The sequence below is a fragment of the Erythrolamprus reginae genome, chromosome 3 (genome assembly GCF_031021105.1).
Source record: "Erythrolamprus reginae isolate rEryReg1 chromosome 3, rEryReg1.hap1, whole genome shotgun sequence".
Lineage (NCBI taxonomy): Eukaryota > Metazoa > Chordata > Lepidosauria > Squamata > Dipsadidae > Erythrolamprus > Erythrolamprus reginae.
Window position 1 is genome coordinate 253,160,238 of NC_091952.1, and position 24,922 is coordinate 253,185,159.

General features: G+C 43.8%; 1 protein-coding gene across 1 annotated transcript in view; it reads left to right on the forward strand.

Annotated features, from left to right (window-relative positions):
- Nucleotides 1–24,922, forward strand: part of DENND3 (DENN domain containing 3) — an 83,296-nt gene that overhangs the window by 54,503 nt on the left and 3,871 nt on the right. Inside the window, exons 13-22 of the mRNA XM_070748354.1 lie at nucleotides 480–1,001; nucleotides 3,121–3,383; nucleotides 5,041–5,211; nucleotides 7,547–7,676; nucleotides 9,307–9,414; nucleotides 11,398–11,534; nucleotides 12,248–12,408; nucleotides 14,997–15,130; nucleotides 17,783–17,901; nucleotides 19,516–19,653. Of these exons, the coding sequence (XP_070604455.1) occupies nucleotides 480–1,001; nucleotides 3,121–3,383; nucleotides 5,041–5,211; nucleotides 7,547–7,676; nucleotides 9,307–9,414; nucleotides 11,398–11,534; nucleotides 12,248–12,408; nucleotides 14,997–15,130; nucleotides 17,783–17,901; nucleotides 19,516–19,653 (1,883 nt within the window). The remainder of the gene's footprint in view (nucleotides 1–479; nucleotides 1,002–3,120; nucleotides 3,384–5,040; nucleotides 5,212–7,546; nucleotides 7,677–9,306; nucleotides 9,415–11,397; nucleotides 11,535–12,247; nucleotides 12,409–14,996; nucleotides 15,131–17,782; nucleotides 17,902–19,515; nucleotides 19,654–24,922) is intronic.

The window sequence follows — 24,922 nt, forward strand, 5'->3', positions numbered from 1 at the left end:
ATGGTAAGAGCTGGGAACATCGTTAGCACCTGGGAAGAGACATTTGGAGCAAGTAGAACAATGGAAAAACCCTTCAAAGACTTAGGGCTTGGAAAACATTCTTTGCAGACAGTAACAATGAAAGAGCTTGCAAGCCGGTAAGAGCTGGGAACATCGTTAGCACCTGGTTAGGACTAGAAAGAAACTTATTCGGAGCAAGTTGGAGCAATGAAAAATACCTTGCAAAAACTTAGGGCTTGGAAAACATTCTTTGTAGAGAGAAACAATGAAAGAGCCTGCAAGGTAAGAGCTGGGAAGATCGTCAGCAGCTAGATAGGGCTGGGGGGGGGAGGGGAAGCTACATTCAGAGTAAGACACACCCAAATTATCAGCCTCTTTCCTCCCTAAAAGGGAGAAAAAAGGTGTATCCTATACTCTGAAAAATATGGTAGATTTTGCCACCTTTTTTGTAACCTTTTTTCTCCTCCTCCTTTTTCTAGCTAAAAGATCAATTTCGAAACCCATCAGCACTTTCAAGATCCCGGAAATCAATTTCCCACTGCTGGGTCAGTGCGTCCAGTCCTACTACATCGACTTCAGTAACCATCTCAGCAGAGCCATCACCATTTTGTCCCCGGAGAACTCTGCGCTCCTAGCCAGATATTTTTACCTTCGGGGACTTATCAGCCTGATGCAAAGGAAATTCCTAAATGCCCTTTCGGACTTCCAAAATCTGTACAAGACAGACATTGGGATATTCCCCACGGACCTTGTGAGAAAAATGATCGAAAATCTCCCGCCCCTGGATCGCTCCCAGGCGGATCAGAAACCCGAACTGAAGAGGTTGATCAGCCATCTGCTGGACAAGCAGAGAGAGGTCACCAAAACCGACGACCACGTGAAGAAGTTTGAGCTGCCAAAAACTCACATGCAGGTGAACGACTTTGTGAAGCGCATCCAGGAATCCGGGATTGTCAAAGATACCGACACGATCCATCGTTTGTTTGATGCGTTAACCGTAGGTAAGTTAGAGCAAAAACAATAGAAAAATTTACAGTGGTACCTCTACCTAAGAACACCACTACTTACGAATATTTCTAGATAAGAACCGGGTGTTCAATATTTTTTTTTTTGCCTCTTCTCATGAACCATTTTCCACTTACAAACCCGAGCCTACAAAACTGTAACCAGAAAAGGCAGGGAGAAGCCTCCGTGGGGCCTCTCCAGGAATCTCATGGGAGGAAACAGGGCCGGAAAAGGCAGGGAGAAGCTTCCGTGGGGGCCTCTCTAGGAATCTCCTGGGAGGAAACAGGGCCGGAAAAGGCGTGGAGAAGCCTCTGTGGGGCCTCTCTAGGAATCTCCTGGGAGTAAACAGGGCTGAAAAAGTTGGGGAGAAGCCTCCGTTCGGCCTCTCTAGGAATCTCCTTGGCGGAAACAGGGCCTCCACTCTCCCTGTGGTTTCCCCAATCGCACACATTATTTGCTTTTACATTTATTCCTATGGGAAAAATTGCTTCCTACAAACCTTTCTACTTAAAAAACTGGTCACATAACGAATTAAGTTCGTAAGTAGAGGTACCACTGTACTTGCTTTTTTCCAAAGGCAACTAGACCTGCTTGTTCTTTGTAATCCTTGCTGGGATTCAAAGCAGCGCCGGCAAAAATGAAGGGAATCCCTTCATTTTTGCCGGCACTGCTTTGAATCCCAGCGAGGGGAGCCTAAGGAGAATCCCAGCAGAACCCCAGCGCTTCGGCTGGCAACGTCCGGAGCCAGAGATTCCCAGCGGCACTAGGCAAAAGGGGTGACTTTTGGGATAGGGGTTGCACGCATTATTTGCTTTTACATTGATTCCTAAGGGGAAAATTGCTTCGTCTTACGAACTTTTCATCTTATGAACCTGGTCACGGAACGAATTAAGTTCGTAAGACGAGGTATCACTGTATACTTAAAATTATACTGGACAGGAGTATAATCTTAACCCTTTCCCCCTCCTTTTGTAATGTTTGATGTACAGTGTTCCCTCGATTTCCGCAGGGGATGCGTTCTGCGACCGGCTGCGAAAGTCAAATTTCCGCGAAGTAGAGATGCGGAAGTAAATACACCATTTTTGGCTATGGACAGTATCACAAGCCATCCCTTAACACTTTAAACCCCTAAATTACCATTTCCCATTCCCTTAACAACCATTTACTCACCATTATTACTGGTATTCACCATTGAATAAGACACTTAGTGATCCTGATATTTATAAACATAATTATTTATTAACAATAATTATTTTTTTTGTTATTTATTTGCAAAAATTATTAGTTTGGCGATGGCATATGACGTCATTGGGTGGGAAAACCGTGGTACAGTGGTCCCTTGATCATCGCGAGGGTTCCGTTCCAGGACCCCAAGCGATGATCGATTTTTCGCGAAGTAGCGGTGCGGAAGTAAAAACACCATCTGCGCGTGCGCAGATGGTGTTTTTACTTCCACTGCCGCCCGCCCTTCGCCCGCCCACCCCGTTGCTCGCGCCTGGGGTGCGCGCGCGCTTGGGGACATCCCAGCTCCGCTTCCCAGCTGGGAAGCGGAGGTGGGGTGTCCCCAAGCGCGCGCGCTTTCCCCAGCAACGCGCGCGCGGTGGCGACACCCTAGCTCCGCTTCCCAGCTGGGAAGCAGAGGTGGGGTGTCCCCAAGCGCGCGCGCGCCACCCGCCCGCCCACGCTGTTGCCGGCTCTGCTTCCCAGCTGGGAAGCGGAGCTGGGGTTTCCGCGCGCGTGCCGCCCGCCAGCCCACGCCGTTGCTCGCGCCGCCGCTGGGGTCTTACCGGGGCAAGAGGGGGAAGACCCAGGGAAGCCTCTGCCTGGCGGGGAAACTCCACCATCTACGCATGCGTGGAAGGGCACGCATGCGCAGATGGTGGAGTTTACTTCCGGGTTGAAAACTAGCGATATAGCCCTTTCGCGATGCTCGAGGACGCGAAACTCGAGGGTTCACTGTATAGGAAAAAAACCTGCAAAGTATTTTTTAATTAATATTTTTTGAAAAACCGTGGTATAGGCTATTCGCGAAGTTCGAACCCGCGAAAATCGAGGGAACACTGTACAGGAGATGTAAAAACCTTCATTACAGTAAACACTTTCTTAATTTTTAAGGGCAGCAAAAACAAATCGACCCGGAAACATTTAAAGATTTTTATACCTACTGGAAAGAAACAGAAGCAGAAGCCCAGGACGTCAACCTGCCACCGAGAGTCATAGAACACTTGGATAAAAATGAGTGTGTTTACAAGTTATCCAACTCGGTCAAAACGAACAAAGGAGTTGGCAAAATCGCACTGACCCCCAAACGCCTGCTTCTGTTGACGGAAGGCGCTTATTCCGGCTTTCGAGACATCGCAACTTTCAGAGAGATAGAGGTGAGCCCAACAAAAGCACAGGTAACGTTCGACTTATGACAATTCATTTCGTGAACCTTCAGCATTATAATGGCACCGGAAAAAAGGGATTTATGACCCTTTCCCCACACTCGCGACCCTGAATAAAACCAAAAACGTGTGCATGGCCTTATTGATACGGTTCCACATAAAGAGCTGATAGATAAATTAGTGAAGATTGGACTTAATCCCTGGATAGTTCAGTGGATTTCAAGCTGGCTGAAGCGTAGACATCAGAGAGTTATTGTTAATGGCGAGTATTCTGAGCAGAGACAGGTTACAAGCGGTGTGCCAGAAGGGTCTGTTCTGGGTCCTATTCTTTTTAATATGTTTGTGAGTGACATAGGGGAAGGTTTGGTAGGGAAGGTTTGCCTATTTGCCGATGACTCTAAAGTGTGCAATAGGGTTGATATTCCTGGAGGCGTCTGTAATATGGTAAATGATTTAGCTTTACTAGATAAATGGTCAAAGCAATGGAAACTGCAGTTTAATGTTTCCAAATGTAAAATAATGCACTTGGGAAAAGGAATCCTCAATCTGAGTATTGCATTGGCAGTTCTGTGTTAGCAAAAACTTCAGAAGAGCAGGATTTAGGGGAAGTGATTTCTGACAGTCTCAAAATGGGTGAGCAGTGTGGTCGGGCGGTAGGAAAAGCAAGTAGGATGCTTAGCTGCATAGCTAGAGGTATAACAAGCAGGAAGAGGGAGATTGTAATCCCCTTATATAGAGCGCTGGTGAGACCACATTTGGAGTACTGTGTTCAGTTCTGGAGAACTCACCTACAAAAAGATATTGACAAAATTGAAAGGGTCCAAAGATGGGATACAAGAATGGTGGAAGGTCTTAAGCATAAAACGTATCAGGAAAGACTTCATGAACTCAATCTGTATAATCTGGAGGAGAGAAGGAAAAGGGGGGACATGATCGAAACATTTAAATATGTTAAAGGGTTAAATAAGGTTCAGGAGGGAAGTGTTTTTAATAGGAAAGTGAACCCAAGGACAAGGAGACACAATCTGAAGTTAGTTGGGGGAACGATGAAGAGCAACATGAGAAAATATTATTTCACTGAAAGAGTAGTAGATCCTTGGAACAAACTTCCAGCAGACGTGGTTGGTAAATCCACAGTAACTGAATTTAAACATGCCTGGGATAAACATATATCCATTGTAAGATAAAATACAGGAAATAGTATAAGGGCAGACTAGATGGACCATGAGGTCTTTTTCTGCCGTCAGTCTTCTATGTTTCTATTGTGGTTCTCATCACTGGTGGCCTGCTACTGGAATGGTAAGATGCTAAGTTTCCGGTAGCGATTTTTGGAATGTGTGTGCAGCTGTGCGCCCCCGATCCACGCATGTGTGCCCCTGTGTGAGATTTTGCTTCCGCGCATGTGCAGTGCGTGAAATCTTGCGTGAAGAGGCTCGTGCAAGTGAGAGATTCTGTGCATGCGCAGAAGCAAAAATGTCGGTGAAAATCACAGAAATCTCACTCGCTTGCTGTTCATGCGCAGAAACCAAATCTCACATCGATGGACGCGCACACATCCACAACGGCCTCAGAGGATGCACCAGTAGCATCAAAGGTGGCAGTCCTTCGCTGGTTCTCATCTCTTCCTTTTCTACGTTTCCCCCCGCAGGAAGTGAGGAATACCACCTCCACTTTTCTTCTGGTCAAGATTCCCACCTTGAAGATAAAGGTCAAGAACAAAAAGGATGTTTTTGAAGCCAATCTGAAGTCCGAGTGTGATCTTTGGCACTTGATGGTGAAAGAGATGTGGGCTGGGAAGAAAATGGCAGATGATCACAAGGTTCGGACGTTGCGCGATTTAATAACATGGCCACGTTTTTTGCAACTTTTCACCTTCTCAGGTTCATATTTTGTGTGACTTTTCCAGGTGGCAAGATTATTAACACAGGTCTACCAAAATATTTATTAACACGGGTCTACCAAAAGTACAAGTTGACCTTGTTCTTTTCTGAATCATTTTTTGGCCTGATTTCAAAAATGTATATGGTTTTTCTGTAGCAGGTATAATTTTCACGGAGCAGGAATAGTTATAGTTTCCACGGAGCATCATTGTTATAAGGTAGTGTTTCCCAACCTTGGCAACTTTAAGATATCTGGACTTCAACTCCCAGAATTCTGGGAGTTGAAGTCCAGTTATCTTCAAGTTGCCAAGGTTAGGAAACACTGTTATAAGGCAGTGTTTTTCAACCAGTGTGCCATGAGACATGGTCAGGTGTGCCGTGAAGCTCAGAGAGAGAAAGGAAGAGAGAGAGAAAGAAAGAGAGAGAGAGAGAGAGAAAGAAAGCAAGAGAGAGAAAGAGCAAGCGAGAGAGAAAGAGAACAAGAGAGAGAAAGAAAGAAAGAGAGAGAAAGAGAGAGAGAAAGAGAAAGCAAGCAAGAGAGAGAGAGAAAGAGGGAGGGAAGGAGACAGAGAGAAAGACATAGAGGGAGGGAGGGAGAGAGAAAGAGAGCAAAAAAGAGAGGAAGGAAGGAAGAGAAAGAAAGAAGGATGGAGAGAGCGAGAAAGAAAGGAAGGGAGAGAAAGAGGGAGGGAGAGAGAAATAGAGTGAAAGGGAGGAAGAGAGAGAGATAATTTTTTTGTCCAAACTTTTTTTAGCCGCCTCCCCCCCAGCTCAATGTGCCCCAGGGTTTCGTAAATGTAAAAAATGTGCCGTGGCTCAAAAAAGGTTGAAAATCACTGTTATAAGGTGTAGGAAATCTACTAGCGACATTAACACAGATCTGCAAAAAACATTTTTTGTAATCATCGCAGTTTACCTTGTACTTTTCTGAATCATTTTTTTTGTTCTGATTTCAAAAATGTATATAGTTTTTCTGTAGCACGTATAATTTCCACGGAGCAGCATCATTATTATAAGGTATAGGAAATGTACCGGCGACATTAAGAAAACAGTAACATTGGAACAATATAATAAGAAAATGCTTCTATATCAGAAACTGCATGTGATATAGCAAAACTAAGCATATTTTTGGAATCAGCACATCAAACTCCATAAAACTTTTTCTGGTGATTTTTCTTTTGTGTGTTGACCCGTGTAATTGACCAAGCAAGGCAAGCGTCGCCACAAACGTACATAGTTAGGAAGCTTAATGTCTCCTCTGCTTTGGTTTGGTTTGTTGGATGCTGCGTCTCTTCAATTATTCCCAATTTTTTCTTACTTGCAACATTCATGTTCCTTGGTCTGATTTTATTGTGACCCACCGCAAGTAACAAGAGCCGGGGTGGCGCAGCAGGTAGAGTGCTGTACTGCAGGCCACTGAAGCTGACTGTAGATCTGTAGGTCAGTGGTTCAAATCTCATCACCGGTTCAAGGTTGACTCAGCCTTCCATCCTTCCGAGGTGGGTAAAATGACCCAGATTGTGGGGGCAATAGGCTGGCTCTGTTAAAAAGTGCTATTGCTAACATGTTGTAAGCCGCCCTGAGTCTAAGGAAAAGGGCTGCATAAAAATTGAATGAATGAATGAATGAATGAATGAATGAATGAATGAATGAATGAATAAATAAATAAATAAATAAATAAACATCAAAACCACAACATTACAAAAATTGCTTTGTAGATGAATAATGCTCCAGAGATGTAGCAAAAAATGGACAGTAGAGTAGATAGTTCCTACCTCTTCACATTTCCAAGCTAACATATTTTTCGGAGTATAAGATGCGCTGGAGTATAAGGTGCACATTAGTTTTGGGGGAGGAAAACAAAGGGGGAAAAATCTGCCTCTGCCTCCCAGCAATTTGCCTCCCAGCAAACAGCAAAAATGATATACACTGTTTGCCGAGGAGACCTCCTCTGGAGTAACCACTCCTGCCTCTTGGCAGCTCTGCGTGTTCGTGCATCAAGAGAGAGCCTCTTCTTCCTCATCACCGCTATAAGGTGCTGGAGGTTCCAAAGGCCCTGGCTGAACCTGTGCCTCTGGCACTGAGTCCTCACCAGCCTCCTCACTGTCCGACTCGGGTGCTAGCTGCACAGGGGCATCACCATGTCAGTCTCCTCTCGAATGGGATTCGCTATCAGTTGCACGGGTTACTTGCGGGCCACAACAAGCAGGTTGCAATCAGGGTTTTTGGTGTCATCTGGTGGTCCATCTCAACATCCCATCCTCTCCCTTTCAGGATCCACAGTACCTTCAACAAGCGCTCACCAACGTTCTCCTGATGGACGCGGTGGTAGGTTCTCTGCAGTCCTCCAAAATAATCTACGCGGCTTCGAAGCTGTCTTACTTTGACAGGATGAAGAACGAAGGTGAATTGACGGGTCATTTACTGTAAATAACACTCTTTTCATCATCATCTTTTAACACAGAAACATAGAAGACTGACGGCAGAAAAAGACCTCATGGTCCATCTAGTCTGCCCTTATACTATTTTATCTTAGGATGGATATATGTTTATCCCAGGCATGTTTAAATTCAGTTACTGTGGATTTATCTACCATGTCTGCTGGAAGTTTGTTCCAAGGATCTACTACTCTTTCAGTAAAATAATATTTTCTCATGTTGCTTTTGATCTTTCCCCCAACTAACTTCAGATTGTGTCCCCTTGTTCTTGTGTTCACTTTCCTATTAAAACCACTTCCCTCCTGGACCTTATTTAACCCTTTAACTTATTTAAATGTTTCGATCATGTCCCCCCTTTCCCTTCTGTCTTCCAGACTATACAGATTGAGTTCATTAAGTCTTTCCTGATATGCTTAAGATCTTCCACCATTCTTGTAGCCCGTCTTTGGACCCGTTCAATTTTGTCAATATCTTTTTAAATGACCCTATAATCCCTTGTGGGGTAGTTTCTGGACAATTGAATGGATCTGAGTGTTTACTGGCTGGCTGCTCTCCCTGTTGCCACAGCAGTGTTATATTCAGCAGATATTGTACTGGCAGTTCTGTGTTAGCAAAAATTTCAGAAGAGAAGCATTTAGGGGTAGTGATTTCTGACAGTCTCAAAATGGGTGAAATGCGGTCAGGTGGTAGGGAAAGCAAGTAGAATGCTTGGCTGCATAGCTAGAGGTATCACAAGCAGGAAGAGGGAGATTATGATCCAGCTATATAGAGCTCTGGTGAGACCACATTTGGAGTACTGTGTTCAGTTCTGGAGACCCCATCTTCAAAAAGATATTGATAAAATTGAACGGGTCCAAAGACGGGCTACAAAAATGGTGGAAGGTCTTAAGCATAAAACGTATCAGGAAAGACTGAATGAACTCAATCTGTATAGTCTGGAGGCCAGAAGGGAAAGGGGGGACATGATCGAAACATTTAAACATGTTAAAGAGTTAAATAAGGTTCAGGAGGGAAGTGTTCATAGGAAAGTGAACTGAAATAATCTTTTTTTTTTCATATACCGACTGTATTTGCCAAAACAAGAGAACAAATGAACAAAAGGAATGTGTTTAATGGAATGATATTCATTTTTTGTATATTTTTCTTTTTGCTTTATTCTGTAAATGTATTTATATTGTTATATGTATGTGTTTCTTTTTTCTTTCTCCTTTTTTGTTGTTTGTATGTGTGTTTGTTTTCTTTTTTTAAAAAACTTCAATAAAACTATTTTTTAAAAAAGTAAAGTGAACACGAGAAGAAGGGGGCACAATTTGAGGTTAGTTGGGGGAAAGATCAGAAGCAACATGAGAAAATATTATTTTACTGAAAGAGTAGTAGATGCTTGGAACAAACTTCCAGCAGACATGGTTGGTAAATCCACAGTAATCGAATTTATACATGCCCGGGATAAACATATATTCATCCTAAGGTAAAATACAGGAAATAGTATAAGGGCAGTCGATGGACCAAATCATGAGATCTTTTCCTGCTGTCAGTCTTCTATGTTTCTAAATAAATAAATAAATCTTTAAACACATACTTCTCCTCTCTGTCCAGTGCCCATGATGGTCCCCAAAACCACGTCAGAAACCCTAAAGCACAAGATCAACCCATCAGCTGGCGAAACCTTGCCACAAGCAGTGGAAGTTTTGCTCTATACACCAGGTATGGAATGGAAAGTGAACTCACTTTATGACATAATCTGCCCCACTCCCTACACTCATTAACATGGGGTGGGTGGGTATACAATTGTATCCCCGCAATGGTCCCAGGTGCTGATGTGGACAAAGACATATCTAAAGCCATCCAGCTTCAAGACTCAGATTGGATTGGATTGGATTGGATTGGATTAGATTAGATTAGATTAGATTATTCCAGGGTGTCCAGCAAACCTGGAAAACAGGGAAATCAGGGAATTATCAGGGAAATCGGCGGTCAGGGAATTATCAGGGAATTCGTGAAAAAAACGGAATATATCATGGAAAAAACAAACTATATTACAATGTTTAAAAGTCATGGATAAATTTGGTAAAAAAAAAAGACCCAGATTCTGCTGCTTGGCAGAGTCAAGCAAAAATGAGCATAGCTGTGGCAACAATTTGCTTCCTCAGCTACTGATATTTCTCCATGGCTTAGCCATTTGGTATGATGTCATCTATGACTGCACCTTAGCTAGATCACAAGTTACAAGGAAATATCAGGGAATTTCAATATGCTTTCCCCTTGGAAACCCGGTATTAGCAATAGCAATAGCATTTAGACTTATATACCGCTTCACAGTGCTTTACAGCCCTCCCTAAACAGGGGCAGAGTAAGCATATTGCCCCCCAGCAATCTGCGTCCTCATTTTACCGACCTTGGAAGGCTGGAAAGCTAATTCAACCTTGAGCCTACTGAGATTCGATCTGCCAAACTGCTGGCAGCTGGTGATCAGCAGAGGTAGCTTGTAGTACTGCACTCTTAATCACTGCACTACTGAGACTCTTAGATTAAAGTTGGAAGGGACCAGGTTGAATCTCTCCTTGGTCAGCTTCCATCCGTTATTCCTTGTCTGGCCTTCTGGTGCCTTGGAAAACACACTGGTTGCTCTCTTTTGCTCTTTCTCTAGAGTTTCAATGTCTTTTTTTGTAGTGTGGTGACCAAAACTACATTCAGTTTTGTGTTGGGACCATTGCTCTTCACTGAAGGCCAACTATGAGTGTTTATGGGAATTGTTTGGATGAGTAGGTATTCAGCGAACAACACCATAACAAAGGAGTAGAGAAGAAGTTCTCCAAAGTTTGTAGAGATTCCCAGTCATCCAGGCAATTGGACTTTCTTTCTTCCTTCCTTCCTTCCTTCCTTCCTTCCTTCCTTCCTTCCTTCCTTCCTTCCTTCCTTCCTTCCTTCTCTTTCCTTCCTTCTCTTTCTTTCCTCCTTCCTTCCTCCCTCTCTCCTTCCTTCCTTCCTTCCTTCTCTTTCCTTCCTTCTCTTTCCTTCCTTCTATTTCCTTCCTTCTCTTCCTTCCTTCCTCCCCCCCTCCCCCCTCCCCTCTCCCCCATCCATCCATCCCTCCTTCCTTCCTTCTCTTTCCTTCCTTCCCTTCCTTCCTTCCCTTCCTCCCTCCCTCTTTCTTTCTTTCTTTCTTTCTTTCTTTCTTTCTTTCTTTCTTTCTTTCCATTTCACTTCTTCTCCAAGAAGCTTCTTTGGCTCTGACTGGATGGTGGGGAATGGAAGGGTTCATACTCCTTGCAGACAGCTGGTCATTTTGGAAATGGCAAGATTAAACATTTAGCAGAGATCTAAAATAGAATTAAAGAGACATTTCTTGATGGTGAGAACAACTTGCCTCCAGAAGTTGTGGGTGCTCCATCACAGGAGGTTTTGCAAAAAGAGACAGCCACTTATCTGGACTTCTATAGGATCTCCTAATTGAGCATAGGGTTGGACTAGAAGACCTCCAAGGTTCCTTCCAACTCTGTTCGGTTCTAAGATTAAGTAGCATTCTTTGTCGTAAAACATCAAATGTGTTACTATAACCCTTTTTGGTTGCCCTTCAAGCAAAATGGACCAAGGACCCCAAAGCCTTCTTGGCTACTATAAATCTAGAGAATATAATTTCCCCCCCATGAATTCTAAGCATATAACATAAAATTCTCCAATCTTTAGGGCAGCTGGAGCCCACAGAAAAACACGGAGATGCCCATCCAAAATTGTGGTGCGCTTTGAACGGAGGGAAAGTTGTGGTCTTCGATGCGTCAACATGGTCTCTACAGCATTCTTTCAAAGTGGGGAATTCTAAGCTGGTAAGGTGACATTGACAACGTGAATTATTTATTTTTATTTATTAATTAGATTTGTATGCCGCCCCTCTCCGAACACTCGGGGCGGCTAACAACAATAAAGAAGACAATGTAAACAAATCTAATATTAAAAATAATCTAAAAAACCCCAATTTAAGAAACCAATCATACATACAAGCATACCGTGTATAAATTCTATAAGCCTAGGGGGAAGGGAAATTTCAATTCCTCCCATGCCTGACGACAGAGGTGGGTTTTAAGGAGCTTGCGAAAGGCAAGGAGGGTGGGGGCAACTGATATCTGGGGGGAGCTGGTTCCAGAGGGTCGGGGCCGCCTCAGAGAAGGCTCTTCTCCTGGGTCCCGCCAAATGACGGGGTTTTTCAAATCATACTTAGACCTCTTTCCAAGTCTGGGGAGATTCGCATTCATCCATGTCATATCGTCCCAAAGGTGTTTTCCCAAAAGGCAACTGGACTTTCTGTGTTTTTCCTCAAAGACGTTTCTCATCCAAGAAGCTTCTTCAGTTCTGATGAACTTGATGAACTGAAGAGGCTTTTTGGATGCTCTCTACATGGGGCTTCCTTTGAAAAGTGTTCAGAAACTCCAGATCGTGCAGAACGTGGTTGAACGAGGTGAAAAAAGTTACATATAGCAAGTTCTTCAGAAGTTTTGAATTACATTTCACTCTCTCTCCCTCCCTCCCTCCCTTTCTTCAGAAATGTATGGTCATGGCAGAACAAAGTCAAGTTTGGATCGGCTCTGCAGATTCCGTCATCTACCTGATCAACACCCACAGCATGTCTTGCAATAAGCAACTGAATGACCATCGCTGTGAAATTGTGGGCATCGTTGTGGATACCAAAGAGCGTCTACCCAGGTGGGTGGAGCACAGCAAGGGTGGGTGGCCCTTATTTTAAAAAAATTCAGAGGTTGAACTTCAGGAGGAACCAGTGAGCTGATGAGCTGATCTGGAAAGTCCAGAATTGGCCAAGGACCAGTCTAGGTCTCAGGTGCAGATAGCTTGAGGGCAATAACTTTTTCTGAAGGTATAATTTTCAGCTATAAGGTGTCTTGTGGCCCGTAGCCGATCACGGATTCAGAGGATTGAGAGACGGGTGTGTGTTGGTATCCTAGGCCAGTGTATTTGACATCCGAGTCTGATAGTGAGGAGGTCGAAGGGGATGTGGGGTCAGAGGCTGAAAGCCAACCAAAGCCTCCAGAGGTGCCCATGAGTGACTCAGGAGAAGAGGAGGAGCCTCTTCTTGATGCTAAGGTGCGCAGGGATGTTAGAAGGCATGAGTGGCTCAGCTAGATGAGGTCTCTGCGTGAATTGATCTATAGAATACGTGGCCACACTTTTTAGGTATTTAAAGGTGAGTCAACATGGAAGTCAACTTTCGAATGTGCTAGATGGCTGCTCGGATCGTGCTCTTGGACCATTTACAAATTGAGAAAGTGGAATCTTTGTTTCTGGGCTTCCTGCCAGTTCAGAGTGAGTCATGTTAACGAGAGATTTGTGATGGGGGAGAAAATATTTGGGAGTTTGGCTTTTTGTTTTGAGACTCTAATGAACAGCTGACACTGAATGGATATTTCTTGCTCTGCTGATGCTTTTTAGAAACATAGAAACATAGAAGACTGATGGCAGAAAAAGACCTCATGGTCCATCTAGTCTTCCCTTATACTATTTCCTGTATTTTATCTGAGGATGGATATATGTTTATCCCAGGCATGTTTAAATTCAGTTACTGTGGATTTACCAACCATGTCTGCTGGAAGTTTGTTCCAAGGATCTACTATTCTTTCAGTTGCTTTTTATCTTTCCCCCAACTAACTTCAGATTGTGTCTCCTTGTTCTTGTGTTCACTTTCCTATTAAAAACACTTCCCTCCTGGACCTTATTTATCCCTTTGACATATTTAAATGTTTCGATCATGTCCCCCCTTTTCCTTCTGTCCTCCAGACTATACAGATTGAGTCCACTAAGTCTTTCCTGATACGTTTTATGCTTAAGACCTTCCACCATTCTTGTAGCCCATCTTTGGACCCGTTCAATTTTGTCAATATCTTTTTGTAGGTTTAAACATTTAAACCTCCCTGCTACTAAACTATTAGAATTACATGCTTAAATTGGGTCAAATCCGGACCTTATTTCTTGGGGGCTCATTGCTGGAACAGAACAAGATGTTCCAATGAATGCTTTTTAAAAATGCAAAAAATTCTCCTGGCCACCTTTAAAATGTCCTGAAGTGGAAGGGGGCTTCCTATAAACAAAGAACTTTACACTTTAAAAAAAAATTAAAAGAATTTTAATCTTGAGGTCATACTGCTTTTCAGTACAACTAGTCCTTAACTTACAACAGTTTGTTTAGAGACCGTTCCAAGCTACAATGGCCCTAAAAAAGTGATATATGACTTCCAGAGTCCCTCGGGAGTTGGGTGGCATATAAATTTAATAAATAAATGAAATAAATTGTTCACACCTGCCACTGTTGCAACATCCCCCTTGATCGCACAATGAAAATTCAGATGCTAGGCAATTGACTTATACTTATGACAGTGGCAATGTCACATGATTTTGCGACTCGGACCAGCAAAAGTCCATGGGGAAGCCAGATTCGCTTAACAACCCCCTGATTAACGTAACAACTGCAGTGATTCACTTAACCACAGTGGTGAGGAAGGTTGTAAATGAGCAAAAGTGACTTCACAAATGTCTCGCTCAGTAACAGAAAGGTTGGGCTGAATTGTAGTCGTAAGTCGAGGATAATTTGTGTACGCATTATGTTCAGGCAGTTGATACTTCATTAGAACCATTTTATGATAAGCACAAGCCCACGGGGTCCTTAATTGATCAGCTGGTTCCATTAAGCCGTTAGGGAGGGTGTTGTGACCTGCCAGCAATCCGTGCAGTTGGAGAGAGGAGACCAACTTGGTGATGCGCCTGTCGGCACCTAAGTCGGACAGTGAGGAGGCTGGAGAGGACTCGGCCAGGGCTTTTGGAACCTCCAGCACCTCATAGCAGCGATGAGGAAGAAGAGGCTTCTCTTCTTGATGCACAAGTACGCAGAGCTGCCAAGAGACAGGAATGGTTACTCCAAAGGAGGTCTTCTCAGGAGTAAGATTACGGGCTTATTGGCCATTCCCCTAGTCCAGGTGTAGGCAAAGTTAGCTCTTCTATGACATGTGGACTTCAACTCCCAGAATTCCTGAGCTAGCATGATTGGCTCAGGAATTCTGGGAGTTGAAGTCCACAAGTCATAGAAGAGCCAACTTTGCCTACCCCTGCCCGAGTCTAGCGAACGGTAGAGGCAGCTGAAAGGCTGCAGGGAACAATAGTTTACTCTCGTGTATCTGTCATGCATTGTCTTGTGAATTCCTGTTTCTCAAGAACTTACGTGTGCTGATTTTTAAAAAAATTTTGCACGGGTTTGTAAGAGTGTGTTTCTTAATCTCTTTGCGCAGCGAGGTGTATTCCTGCAGCGTGGATGGCACCGTTATTGCCTGGAACATCAGCTCCCTGAAGGTGAACCGGCGCTTCCAACTGCCCTTGGAAATGGTGACTTCAATCCAGTTCTACAAGAATCGGCTTTGGTGCTGTGAGTTTCCTGCATTGCACATCCGATCGTCTTCTAAAATACAGTGGTACCTCATGATACGAACCCCTCATCTTACGAACAACCCGAGATACGAACCCGGGGTTCAGAAAATTTTTGCCTCTTCTTATGAACTTTTTCCTTCTTACGAACCCGCTGCCGCCGCCGCCGGAAGTTCAGCAAAAGTTCGGGTTTGGGAGGCTGCTGAGAAGCCCCGCTGCCCGGCTGTCACCTTTTAAAACAGCCGGGGGGCTTCCCACCGTCCTCCTGAACCCGAACGCCAAACCCGAGCTTCCGGGTTCGGATTTCGGGAGGCCGCCGAGAAGCCCCCCGGTTGTTTCAAAAGACGACAGCCGGACGGCGGGGCTTCTCGGCGGCCTCCCGAACGCTGAACCCGGAAGTTTGGCAAAAATTCGGGTTCGAGAGGACGCTGAGAAGCCCCACCGCCTGGGTGTCACCTTTTAAAACAGCCGGGGGGCTTCTCAGCATCCTCCTGAACCTGAACTTTTGCCGAACTTTTGGGTTCGGCATTTGGGAGGCCGCTGAGAAGCCCCGCCACCTGGCTGTTTCAAAAGGTGACAGCCGGGCGGCGGGGGTTTTTTTGCAGTTTTTTTTCCCATTGCACGGATTAATTAATTTTACATTGTTTCCTATGGGAAACAATGTTTCGTCTTACGAACTTTTCATCTTACGAACCTCCCCCGGGAACCAATTAGGTTCGTAAGACGAGGTATTACTGTACCTCCCACTTTCCGTCAGCCCTTTCCGTCTATCTGTATCATTCCTGGGGTATCCTGACCAACTCTACAAAATCAAGAGGGCAGCAGTTATCGGTTAATCTTCCAGGAGTGTGCAGAACAACTCTTGACTTATCAAGGACACACACAGAGGAAAACGTGGGATTCCAGCCGATATCCAGGATATATGAGTAATTTTTCAGTCCTACAAGACAGATACATTAAAGTGTATAAAATAGTGTTTACTTTAGAAACAGCACTTTACTTTAGTTGGGGGAAAGATCAAAAGCAACGTGAGAAAGTATTATTTTACTGAAAGAGTAGTAGATCCTTGGAACAAACTTCCAGCAGACGTGGTTGGTAAATCCACAGTAACTGAATTTAAACATGCCTGGGATAAACATAGATCTATCCTAAGATAAATACAGCACAGTCAAGTTAAACAGTCAATATCTCTCAATACAATAATAATATTACAAGCCTGTATTTGTCTTACATATCAGACATCTATTACAGCTTAACAATACATTAAACTACCATCAAACACACACAGCTTACTACATCAGTCACAGTGAATCAGCAGAAAGAACAGAAAGAGCAGAGAGAGCAGAGAGATGCTTTCTGGCTCCCTCTTGTGGCAATTTGCAACATTGCCTCTTAAAGCTATAGTATTTCAATACATACAAGCATTCATTGTGAGCTTGTTTATATATTGCAAACCCAACTGTCTTGTACATAGCACTAACGTTGATCAATCAGAAGTGGAACTGGAAGGGTCCTTGGAGGTCTTCTAGTCCAACCCTTTTCTCAAGCAGGAGACCTTTATATGCGCTTGAGGGCGAACCAATGGCATATTTGCCACAAGTGGCCCGCAGAGCCATATCTGCCAGCACGTGAGCTGGTTGCTCTAGCTCAGCTCCAGTGTGCATGGGTGCGCCAGCCAGCTGATTTTTCGACTCGCTCGGAGGCTCTGGGAGCGTGTTTTAGCCTCTGGGGGGGTCGGTGTAAGAAAGCCTCTGGGGAGGGCAAAAACCAGGCCTACCAGGCCCACTGGAAGTTGGAAAATGGGCTGTTTCCAGCTTCCAGAGGGCCTTCATGGGGCAGGGTGGATCATTTGCATATATGTGTGGGGGGCAGGGTAGCATAGGGGGGCGGGCCATGTGTGGGGGCATTATGGCTGTGGAAAGAGTGCACACACTTTCAGCACCTAAGGAAAAATGGTTCGCCACCATTGCTATATTCCATTTCAGATAAATTGGCTGTCCTGTCTCTTCTTAAAAGCCTCCAGAGTTGAAGAACCCACAACTTCTGGTAGCAAGCTGTTCCACTGGTTAATTGTCCTCACTTTTTGGAAGTTCTTTTTGGAAGTTGCTTCTCTTCTTGAATAGCTTCCAGCCATTGTTTCTTGTTCTACCCTCAGGTGCTTTGGAGAATAGGTTGACTCCCTCATCTTTCTGGCTGCTCCTCAAAATATCTATCATGTCCCCCCTAATCCTTCTTTTCTCTAGAGCAGTGTTTCCCAACCTTGGCAACTTGAAGATATTTGGACTTCAACTCCCAGAATTCCCCAGCCAGTGAATGCTGGCTGGGGAATTCTGGGAGTTGAAGTCCAAATATCTTCAAGTTGCCAAGGTTGGGAAACACTGCTCTAGAGAGAGAGAGAGGTTTATCTTGATCAGAGAAGAGGCTGTAACGGTCATAAGGGTGAAAAACAACCACAATTCCATTTTCTTTTCTATGACTTTGAAAGAGTCACTAAATGAACTGTTGTAACACGAAGGCCGCCTTTAACGGATGGGATTAATTCCGTAATTATTGTTTAGAGCCCTCATGTTTCTGCCTTTCTCTCGCGCCGCGATCTCATTTGATGGTGTCGTTTCCGGTCCTAAACTCTGCTGTTGTGTCTCTTCGTTTTAAGGTATACAAGACTACTTAGTTGCGGTCAGCACAAACGGGATGGTCCGCCACATGGTGAAGCTGGAAAACGTGCCCACCGAACCCTTGACGCCGTTACTCTGTTTCCAGTTGTTTCCTGAGGTAAACTATGCCTAGCATTGTACCAGGGGTGAAATTCAAGTGCCTCGGCCCGGCTCGGGAGAGGCGGGAGGGACGATTTGAATCGGTTTGCAGAGCCAATAAAAATCACCCCTGGTTGGCCCCACCCACGCCTGCCTGCTCGGCCCGCCCACCTCTTTTGGCTGCCGCTGCACATTGGCAAATGTCAATGTCATACAATTGACAATGTTTGTTTATTTTGTTTATTTTATTTATTTTATTTATTTTATTTATTTTATTTATTTTATTTATTTTATTTATTTTATTTATTTTATTTATTTTATTTATTTTATTTATTTTATTTATTTTACTTATTTTACTTATTTTACTTATTTTACTTATTTTTTTTATTTTTTTAAATTTTTTTATTTTATTTTTTTTATTTTTTTTATTTTTTTTTATTTTTTTAATTTTTTTTTATTTATTTATTTTATTTTATTTATTTATTTTAATTTTTTTAATTTTATTTATTTTATTTATTTTATTTATTTTATTTGTTTTATTTGTTTTATTTCATTTCATTATTTTATTTTATTTTATTTTATTTTTTTGTTCATTCATTCATTCAACTTCTATGCCCTCCAATCCCAATGGATCTCAGGGCGGCTTACAGCAATAAAAATACATTACAATAATAAAAAGAAGTCAAATATTGAATATTAAAACAATAAAAAACCCAATTACGAAACCCTACAGTGTGCAGCAGCAGCCAAAAAGGCCAATACAATCCTAAATTGCATTAACAGAGGCATATAATCTAGATTTGGGAGATAGTAATACCACTCTATAAAGCCCTAGTTAGACCACACCTGGAGTATTGCGTCCAGTTTTGGTGTTACTACACTATAAAAAAGACATTGAACCTCTAGAGAAAGTGCAGAGGAGAGCAACCAAGATGAATAGAATAGAATAGAATTTTTATTGGCCAAGTGTGATTGGACACACAAGGAATTTGTCTTGGTGCATATGCTCTCAGCGTACATAAAATAAAATATACATTTGTCAAGAATCATGTGGTACGACACTTAATGATTGTCATAGGGGTCAAATAAGCAATGAAGAAGCAATATTAATAAAAATCTTAGGATATAAGCAACAAGTTACAGTCATACAGTCAACATGGGAGGAAATGGGTGAAAGGAATGATGAGAAAAACTAGTAGAATAGAAGTGCAGATGAGGGGACTGGAGACTAAAACATACGAAGAGCTGTTGTAGGATCTGGACATGGCCAGTCTGGCGAAGAGAAGGATCAGGGGGAGACACGATAGCAGTGTTCCAACTTATTTTATTAATTTATTACTTATTTATTAATTAGATTTCTATGCCGCCCTTCTCGAGGCGATGTACAACATTATAAATGCAACAATATGTAAAGAAATCTAAATTACTATAAAAGAATTGAGTCCACAGAGAGGAGTGGTTTACAAATCCAATAAATAAATAAATTCTACAATTGTACATTTACATAAATTTTGTAGATTTATAGAGTCTAAAATTGCACATGGGCTGCGGCAGCTCCAAGCAAAGGCCACCCTCCGGGATATTCTACACCGTTGTCTGACTGTCGCCTGCTTCTCTTTCCTTTTGGCCTCAGAGGGGGGAGGTCTGGGCTTCGTGGGCCGGCAGCTGCGAGCTCTTGATCCGGAGCATGGAGGACATCTCGGCCCCCTTACAGAAGATGGCCCTGCCGGACTGTTCGGAGATCACCTGCATGATCAAAGTGAAAAACCAGGTATGCCCAGCACCTAGGAGGAATTCCTCCGCCTCTTTCCTTGTAGGGATTATGGCCAGTGGAGGGGTGTCGTGGAATTTGCCTAACTCCCAAGTCCAACTATTGACTTAAAACGAGAGCCAGTTTAGTCCAGGTGTTAAGACACCAGGCTAGAAACCAGGAGACAGTGAGTTCTAGTCCTGCCTTAGGCATAGAATCAGTTGGGTGTCTTCGGGCCTGTCACTAGGAGACGGTGAGTTCTAGTCCTGCCTTAGGCATGAAAGCTGGATGGCTTATTTTGGGCCAATCATTAGGAGATGGTGAGTTCTAGCTCTGCCTTAGGCACAAAAGCCAGTTAGATGACTTTGGACCAATCAACAGGAGAGTGGGAGTTCTAGTCCTGCCTTAAGCACGAAAGCTAGTTGGGTCACTTTGGGCCAATCATTAGGAGATGCCGAGTTCTAGTTTTGCCTTAAGCATGAAAGCCAATTGGGTGACTTCAGGCCAATCACCAGGAGACTGGGAGTTCTACTCCTGCCTTAGCCACGAAAGCCATTTGGGTGACTGGGCCAATCATTAGAAGAGGGTGAGTTCTAGTTCCGCTTTAGGCATGAAAGTTGGATGGCTGACTTTGGGACGATCATCAAGAGATGGTGAATTCTAGTCCAGCCTTAACCATGAAAGCCAGCTGGGCAGAGGTGATATTCACTTAGCTTCTCTCCCGGTTCACAAATGCGAGGGCATGTGCTGTGCTTACGTGGGCTCCTTGCACACATACACGCGGCATCAAAATAAGCTTAGCGTAGCGCCAGGCCCACACGCAGGGCCGCCACTACCAGTTCGCCCAAACTGGTCTGAACTGGCAGAATTCAACCTCTGCAGCTGGGTGATTTTGGGCCAGTCACGGTCTCTGTCGCCCAACACACCTCACAGGGGTGGTTGTTGTGGGGAAAACAGGAGGAGGAAGGAGTATTAGATATATTTCCTGCCTTGAGTATATAAAAATAATAAAGGATGGATTTTTAAAAAAGCTCTAAAAATTACTTAAGAGTTAAAAAGGAGAGGGTAGATAAGGATCTGCTTTCTTAGACCAATTACAACATATTTTATTTATTAATAATCTATTTTATTAATTAATTAATAAACTATTTTATTAAGCAATTAATAAACTATTTTATTTTTTAATTAAACTATTTTATTTATTAATTAATAAACTATTTTATTTATTAATTAATAAAGGAAAAGAATTGTTACTGCACTTAGAACGGTTGAAACCCCTGCCTCAAATGTGGAAGGAAGTACAGTGGTCCCCCGATTATTGCGAGGGTTCCGTTCCAGGACCCCTCGCAATGATCGGTTTTTCGCGAAGTAGCGGTGCGGAAGTAAAAACACCATCTGCGCATGCGCAGATGGTGTTTTTACTTCCGCCGCAGCAGCGAGGAGCTGAAGATTGGGGTTTCCCCGCCGCCCACGCAAACTCCTCGCTGCTGCCGCGCCCGCCACTTGTCTTGTCCGCCCGCTGCTTGTCCGCCGCCTGCCTGCCCGCGCGCCCGCCACTCGCCCGCCCTTTGCCCGCCCACGCCGTTCGCTCGCGCCGCTTCCCAGCTGAGTCCTGAAGCGAATTGGCTTCAGGACTCAGCTGGGAAGCGGCGCGAGCGAACGGCGTGGGCGGGCGAAGGGCGGGCGCGCGGTGGGCGTGCGGGCAGGCGGCGGACAAGCCGTTCGCTCGCGCCGCTCGCTCGCGCCGCTTCCCAGCTGAGTCCTGAAGCGAATTGGCTTCAGGACTCAGCTGGGAAGCGGCGCGAGGTGAACGGCGTGGGCGGGCAAAGGGCGGGCGAGCGGCAGCGAGGAGTTTGCGTGGGCGGTGGGGAAACTCCTCGCTGATGCCCGCCGCTCGCCCTCCCGCCAGCAAGAGGGGGAAGACCCAGGGAAGCCGCCCAGCAGCTGATCTGCCCGGCGCCATCTACGCATGCGTGGCCATAGAAAAAAAGGGTGCGCATGTGCAGATGGTGTTTTGACTTCCGGGTTGAAAAATCGCCATATAGCCGTTCGCAATGATCGGGATCGCGATACCCGGTGGATCACTGTATTGGGAAGAAAGTAACAACCAAGGTGGACATTTAATGTACGTAATAAATAAACTATTATGGAGCCAGATTTCTCTCATGCTCTTTGTCAGTGGTCTCCAACCTTGGCAACTTTAAGACTTGCGGACTTCGACTCCCAAGAATTCCTGACTCAGGAATTCTGGGAGTTGAAGTCCCCAGGTCTTAAAGTTGCCAAGGTTGGAGAGACCCCTGTTCTATATAACTGTGACTTTTTATATGGCTTAACCACTAGGGGGCAGTGAATGACCATTGTACTTCTATTATACAGCAGGTGTAAAATCTGGGAAATACAGTATACTGAAATATTTTCTCCTTTTCAAAGTACAGTGGTACCTCGAGATACGAGTTTAATTCGTTCCGGACCTGTGCTCTTAAGTCGAGCAGCTCTTATCTCGAACGACTTTTCCCCATAGGAATTAATGTAAATAATTTTAATTGGTTCCAGCCCTCAAAAAACTCACAAAGTTAGTCTAAATTATGCAGAAAGACATGTTTTTAATGAAGAAATGTACATGTACATATAAATGAATAATGAAGTTTCTTTCACTTAACTTGTAAACTTTCTTAAACTTTTAAATTTACATATGTTCAACTTCTCTGCCACCCAATCCTGTAGGACAGAGGTCCCCAACCCTTTTTGCACCAGGGACCGGCTTTAAGCGATCAAGAGAGGAATGGGTGAATGAATGGACAGAGGGTGGGAAGGAAGGAAGGAAAGAGGGAAGGGACAGGAACAGAGGAAGGAAGCAAGGAAACTTATGAAAGGGGAGAGTAAGAGAGGAATGAGTGAAGGGAGGGAGGGAGGGAAGAAGGTGGGAAGGAGAAAGAAAAGAAGAAATAGAGGAAGGGAAGGTAAAAGAGAGAAAGAAAAAGAGAAAGAAAGAAAGAAAAAAAGAAAGAAAAAAAGAAAGAAAGAAAGAAAGAAAGAAAGAAAGGGGGAAGGGACAGGAACAGAGGAAGGAAGCAAGGAAACTTATGAAAGGGGAGAGTAAGAGAGGAATGAGTGAAGGGAGGGAGGGAGGGAAGAAGGTGGGAAGGAGAAAGAAAAGAAGAAATAGAGGAAGGGAAGGTAAAAGAGAGAAAGAAAAAGAGCAAGAAAGAAAGCTGCAAGCACCCCCCCGAGCCCCCCAGGCCGGCTGCAACCTTTTAAAACACACGCGCCGCTTCGCAGCTGTCTCCTGAAGCCGAACGCGGAAGTTAGCGTTTGGCTTCAGGAGACAGCTCCTTGGCGCTTGTATCTCGAATTTGGGCTTGTAAGTAGAACAAAAATATCTCTCCCCTCCCAGCTCTTATCTCGAGTTGCTCTTAAGTAGAGCAGCTCTTATGTCGGGGTTCCACTGTACATCTAATATGAGGGAATGGCACAATAGTATAGCTCTAATTGTCTAGTTCAGTATTTTTTAAATTTGGTCACTTTAAGATATGGGGACTTCTCCAGGATGCTGGCTGGGGAATTCCGGGACTTGAAATCCACACATCCTAAACTTACCAGGTTTCAAAAATACTATTAGTAATCTCAGAGTTCAACTAAGGGAGATGTATACCACTTGTAGTGTGTTTTTAAACACTTGTACCTATACCTGGTGAAAGACAGATGTGGCTTCTTTTTTTTTACCATTATGCTGTTGCTAAAAAAAAGTTCCTTTGATGCTGATGGTGCTGCCATAAATTTAATAATAACCATGGAAAATTCTTGGATGAATGGATAATAAATAAAAACATCTGCTTTGCATGCATGGATGTTAAAACCATAACAGAGGGATAGAATCGGAATTACGCGAAGTATTAATACCACTGTATAAGGCCTTGGTAAGGCCACACTTGGAATCCTGCATTCAGTTTTGCTCACCACGATGTAAAAAGGATGTTGAGACTCTAGAAAAAGTGCAGAGAAGAGCTACAAAGATGATTAGGTGACTGGCAGCTAAAACATATGAAGAACAGCTGCAAGAACTAGGTATAGTTTAATAAAAAGAAGGAAGACATGATAGCAATCTTCCAGTATCTCAGGGGTTGCCACAAAGAAGGAGTCAACCTATTCTCCAAAGCACCTGGGGGTAGAACAAGAAGCAATGGGTGGAAACTAAACAAGGAGAGAAGCAACTTAGAACTAAGGAGAAATTTCCTGACAGTTAGAACAATTAACCAGTGGAACAACTTGCCTCTAGAAATTGTGACTTCTCCAACACTGGAACTTTTGAAGAAGAGATTGGACAACCATTTATCTGAAATGGTATAGGATAGGGTGGGCAAAGTGGACTTCAACTCCCAGAATTCCTGAGCTAACATATCAGGAAAGACTTCATGAACTCAGTCTGTATAGTCTGGAGGACAGAAGGAAAAGGGGGGACATGATCGAAACATTTAAATATGTTAAAGGGTTAAATAAGGTCCAGGAGGGAAGTGTTTTTAATAGGAAAGTGAACACAAGAACAAGGGGACACAATCTGAAGTTAGTTGGGGGAAAGATCAAAGGCAACATGAGAAAATATTATTTCACTGAAAGAGTAGTAGATCCTTGGAACAAACTTCCAGCAGACGTGGTTGGTAAATCCACAGTAACCGAATTTAAACATGCCTGGGGTAAACATATATCCATTGTAAGATAAAATACAGGAAGTAGTATAAGGGCAGACTAGATGGACCATGAGGTCTTTTTCTACCCTCACTCTTCTATGTTTCTAGCATGATTGGCTCAGGAATTCTGGGAGTTGAAGTCCACAAGTTATAGAAAAGCCATCTTTGCCTACCCCTGGTACAGGGTTTCCTGCCTGAGCAAAGGGGTTGGACTAGAAGACCTCCAAGGTCCCTTTCAACTCTGGATTCTGTATGTTCCAAGCGGAAAAGGTGACCTGGAATGACTAAGTAGACTCATGTCCCAATGCCTTGGAGAAACTCCATCTTTTCCTACTTGTGAATGTCGCAAAAGGAAGAGCTGCAGTGGCGCGGTGGTTAGAATGCAGTACTGCAGGCTATTTCTGCTTCCTGCCGGCTGCCTGCAATTTAGCAGTTCAAATCTCACACAGAGGAAGGTCGACTCAGCCTTCCATCCTGAGGTGGATAAAATGAGGGCCCAGATTGTTGGGGGCAATATGCTGGCTCTCTTTAAACCGTTTAGAGAGAGCTGTAAAGCGCTAGGAAGCGGTATATAAGTCTAAGGTTTAGCTGTTTAGTTTTAAGAA